This window comes from Epinephelus moara, chromosome 13 (assembly GCF_006386435.1).
Source record: "Epinephelus moara isolate mb chromosome 13, YSFRI_EMoa_1.0, whole genome shotgun sequence".
Taxonomy (NCBI): domain Eukaryota; kingdom Metazoa; phylum Chordata; class Actinopteri; order Perciformes; family Serranidae; genus Epinephelus; species Epinephelus moara.
This window is the reverse complement of record NC_065518.1, coordinates 29,977,474-29,982,585: the sequence shown is the minus strand read 5'-3', so window position 1 is coordinate 29,982,585 and position 5,112 is coordinate 29,977,474. Positions and strand designations below refer to the sequence as shown.

General features: G+C 42.9%; 1 protein-coding gene across 2 annotated transcripts in view; it reads left to right on the top strand.

Moving 5' to 3' along the window:
• Positions 1–5,112, top strand: part of LOC126399703 (myosin-16) — a 75,868-nt gene that overhangs the window by 28,078 nt on the left and 42,678 nt on the right. Inside the window, exon 2 of one of the 2 annotated variants that reach the window (XM_050059882.1) lies at positions 2,823–3,627. The exons of the other annotated variant lie outside the window; for it this stretch is intronic. Within the exon in view, the coding sequence (XP_049915839.1) occupies positions 3,478–3,627 (150 nt within the window). The 5' untranslated portion in view covers positions 2,823–3,477. The remainder of the gene's footprint in view (positions 1–2,822; positions 3,628–5,112) is intronic. 2 annotated transcript variants of the gene reach the window in all.

The following is a 5,112-nucleotide window of genomic DNA, read 5'->3' as shown; positions in this document are numbered from 1 at the left end:
GGCACCCCCGAGGCATGGATACTAATGACGTCAGATTCTGGGTGAGTTGTTGATCTCTACTGATTAGTTAGGGAAAAATCAAATTCCCTCCCCCTTGTAAATCGCCTTCAATGGAGGCAATGTCAGACTGAAGGTTCTGGGAGCTTCAGTCTGACACTCAGGCTAGTCACATCTGTCATGTACAGTCATGATGAAGGCCATGAGATGTGGTTGAAAACTCCTGAAAACGGTCAACCCGGGTCATCAAATACTGAAGAATTTTCACACCCCTCAGCATCTTAGTGACGCACAGGCCACACAGCTGAAACATATTGGAACATGGGGGTAATGTTGTGAAACGATTGCGGTTAGGTTTAGGCAACAAAACTAACTGGTTAGGTTTAGGAAAAAGATAATGTTTTGAGTTGAATAGGTATGTTTGTACCTATGTAATGGCAATGACTGTACGTAAGAAACAAAATGTTATGTTAAAGTCGCTACAAGAAACTTTTAACTGGATATGCAAAAGTCTCTCGTTTCTGCTGATGTCTGTGCGTGACCTACAACAGCAAATGAGACCATCGGTGTGAAAATAAGCTATTTCTATATAGTGTATATCCATACCTTTAGGAAACTGTCTCCGGGTCCGCCCCAGGTCGCTTCCAGGACGAAACGATTTACGGCACTCAGACGGCACACGTCATCTTACCTAGCTGCTTACATTTATAGTGACTCTTAAAAATAGTCGCTATTCCTCCTCCTCAACCCGAAGTCCGCGGTGAGTTAAGATAGCAGCAATCATTGGGTAAAAGTTCTGTGAAAGCACTGGACTCACCAACAGTCAGCCATGTCTCAGTCACACAGAGAAAACCCAATCCTCGGGAAGTCAGGAAATCCTTCAGGATAAACGTTTTGTTCGCTAGTGATCTAGCAGTTACCAGCCCAATCCTGGCTGGAGCCGGCGGGTCCACGGCGTTAGCTGTCCGGGGAGCCACACACAGAGGCTGCAGGTTGCGCAGATTCACCCCGCGCTCCCACGAGAAGAGCAGGGGCCGCGGGGCTGGAATACCTCATTCGGGCCGACGACAGGTACCAGCCAGGCGTCGACAGGGTCCAGCGAGTGCCGAGGAATAAAGAGGTGAGGCACCATTCCATACTCAGTCCAAGAAGCCGTGGAAGTGCTCGCCAAACAGGCCGTCAGCCGACCGCTGCATTTACCCCAGCGGCGGTGGCGCTTACGCCGGAGAGGTGGAGCTGGGGCACGGCAGAGGTGAGCTAGGATCCCCGATAGGAGTGGGGGCAAAGTTTTCCCATCTTGTTGTTTCATTCATCCCCAAAACAAACACATGCGCGAGCCAGGTAAGCGTCTTTATGACAATACGTGCTAGAGCTCATGGGAAATGTAGGCTTCATTCCGGCAAAACACTATCGCTTTTGTCCACAGGGTCGCCAAAATCAACTCAAAATGAAAGTTCCTTGTAGGGGCTTTAAAACATTATTGACTTTTGGTTTCACACTCTACATGAAGTGCAGTCTCTTGGATGAAAGTCCGTTTTTATTTGACCCATCCACCTCTCCTCACTCCCACCCCACCCAGACTTTCTCTCTCTTTATACTATGTCAGTTGCTCTCAGTAATCTATGTAACTGGTTTTACAGTGGAGTTAGTTAAAAACCCAGTGCCTCTTATACAGATGCCAAAGACATACATGGGTGTATTACCAAACAGGCCTACCAGGCTCAAGCCCAGGGGCCCAAGGGCTCAGAGGGCCCCTAAACCACAGCGTCTGTGTGAAGTTGCTGTTATTAACTTTGCATTACTTGTCAAAGTGCTTAGTCATCATGTCAGTAAGAAAGCACTAAAAGTCCTAATAAAAAGGAAAAACTAAAGGAATAGCCCAAACATTAACTTTGTAGATGTCCCAAGAAGGAAACCTTCATGAAACATTTTAAGAGAGTGTTTCTATCCCCTCAGTTTATCTACAGTACTTAATATGCACTGAGTAGTCAGTGCATATTCACACGCCGAGCACTGTGACAAAGCAGTGGTATGAAACATCCTGGGAATGAGAACAAGCTGAAATGGTAGTGAGGGGACCTTGAGTCTAGATGTTTTTATTTAATATTATTAAGGGAGAATGGGGAGACTTCCCAAATGATGAAAAGTGGGACATCTACATCATGACATCTGAGCAAACGCTATGTACCTACAGTATGAAGACCATGTAAAAATGGTAAAGCAGACAAACCAAAAAATAGAACTGCAGTTTCCAAGTTTCAAAAGTCAAGAATAACCTGTCAAGATATATTACTATTAAGCAATTACTAGCTACTGGACTTTCACAGTCAAGTTACTCATTATTTTCATCAAATGTAGCCTATGTTCTAGAATTCAAAGTACAAGTAAAATATGAATGTTCAAATAACTATTTGCTCAGCTAGGATGCATTTATATTCCGTTTTTGTTTACTATTTTCCATTGCAATGGCCAAATTTCCCATGAGATTATTAAGCTCCACCCTACCTTAATCATCATGCCATCTTGTGACCCCGCTTGATGTTAACTCTAGATATGGAAATACTCAGTCTAGTCTTTGTGGGTCTTCATTCAAGAAAAACATCCACACTTGTATCTAAAGCACAATATGCCTCGTTGTTCTCACTACAATGAATGCTGTGGCATTGTGGGGGGACCATGTGGGCGTGGGCGCTCAAGACATTTATGTCAATTATAACGTAGACTGAGAGGCATTTTTGACTCTGGAATACTGCCCTTGTTTTCTTGTCTTTCTGTGGTGTGGCTTTGATGCTACAGCTGAGGGCTGCTTTTCTTTGGTACAACAGCACAACGTTAAAGGCTTTTCTCCTGACCTGACATCCAACACCAACCGTCATCCCTGTGGGACACCTTTGGATCCTGTGAAAGTGCGCAGAGCCACCTGTTTCTGGGGGAGGAGACTACAGTGAGGAAAGAAAACAAGAGACGTGGTCGTGGTAAAACACAGTCTAAGAATGGACCGAGCAGTGGCTACCTGCATAGAGTTACTAGTAGCAGTAGAAGGCTGTGGGCAGGCTGGAATTATATACAGAGGAATCTTTGGATTTCAGTAATGTTCATACCAGCACACCTTAAAATGAAATGTAGATAAATGGTTGGTTGATTGAAAGGAGAAGAAGAGCACAAGAGAGAAAAGAAAAAGAGGCTTACAGAGAGGAAAAGAAGGCTGACAGATTAAATCGCGTGAGGAAAGCAAAAGAAAAGGTGAGCAGAGCTGTTAATGGGAGAGTACAGACTGGAGCACCATCAGTGAGTTAATGCTCTTATTGCTGACACCCACCTGGAACAACAAGAACAGCTGTGTGCCAAGCAAAGAAGGACACAGAGAAGTGAATAAGCATCTCTGCAGTAGAGTGGAAACATTGTCAGAACAGGGGGGTAAGTTGCTGCATTGCCAAACAGGTGAAGTCTGCAAAGCAAGAAAGTGTATAGCCTGGAGGAATGATGTCTGTGAGGCATCAGCGTTGCCACTCCCTCTCTGATGAATCTGAGGAGGCCAATGGAAACCATGCAGATCCTGAACCAGAACCGGAGCCTGAAGAACTGGATTGGGATGGCTATAGCACCACACTGGAGCACAGATTAGCAGCTGTGGGTAACTCATGCTAGTTTGTAAATACAGTAGCAGACTGTGGAGTGTACTGTATATTTTTCAAAACTAACTGTAGCAGTAGAGCTAAACCTCAATTGTCTACTTGCATAATGTAATCTGACATAACCGCTTTACAAACTGCATGTCTGTTTACTTCCTGTCAGTTCTACAGTAATGTTACCTTGGCCTCCTACCTTTGTGATTACAGTGCTTTTCCATCCTTAGTAACTTCACTTTTCACAGTTAGCTTTGTACATATTGTTAACAGTATTAACCATTTGTTTGTGTATGTAGTGTTTTCAAACGTGGCAATCACCTCAGTGTGTTTAAATAGCAAGGTTAGCTAGTCAGCTAGCTTAGCTGGCTACTCAAATGAAGAAAAACACTGTCAAGTTTATGAGGAGGGTGCTCAGCTCTACGGAGCTTTACTGCTTGCTTTCACAAGACGGTGTACAGTTACTTTATTTTTTAGCAGCTCTTCCAAGCAGTAAAGGTAAAAAAGAGTCGTTAGCCAAGCTCTGAAAAGTTTTGCTAAGATAAAAATCTTAAATCCCTGGTAAAAAATGTGAACAGTTAAGTAGCCTAAGAACTTTGTCAACTCATAATGACACTCCTCATTTAAAGGTTTGGAGGTATTAATAATAAGCCACAGATAAAATTATTCTGACAATCTGAAACTTTGGTTGGCTAACTTGTTCTGTTTGTGTTAAGGCCAAACATACAATTTTCATTAGGCTACTTGGCAAGCTAGTTTGCCTCAACGTGGTAAGCTTAAATTGAACATTCACTAACCTGTGCTTTATCTTTTCTTTTTGATACTGTGTTCCAAAATATTTCCTTCGAAAATCAATTACACCATACATGTGTAACCACTTGCTAACCAAACTCAATTGCAAGAGTAATTGCTGGAGTTGTAGGTTTCTGCAAACTGCGGATATGTTACATTTGTTTCTTCTTGTGTCTTCCACATTTCAAATTAGAATTTTCTGTTCAACAGTGCTGTAAGTTTAGGCACAAAAACCCCTTGGTTGAGGGTAAAATAAAACACCATGTTTTTGCTTCAAATACTTAGTTTGGTCACTACAAATTTGCCTAGAAATGTCCTGAACTCTTGTTAAAAAATATCCGCTTTTGTCGGTCTCGAGCAGAGTTGGGTATAACGCGTTACAAAGTAACACTAGAGTTAGAGTACTTTGATTACTTTTTGCTGTAATGAGTAACCTAACGCGTTAGTTCGCTGTTTGAGTAATCAAATACTTAAGTACATTTTCAAACAAGACATCAATTACTTCCGTTACTTTTAGAACGCTGGTCCTTCAGCTCCGAAACAGCAACGGCTGTCATTTGGTTCTAATAACGGAGATAACGTTAAACCTGTCAGTCTGAAAGAAGCCACGGAGCTTGTGGCTCGCTATGTGGTAGAAGAAATGCTGCCGTTGTCTATGGTGGAGTCTAAATAGGTGGAGTAGGACTCGCTGACAGAC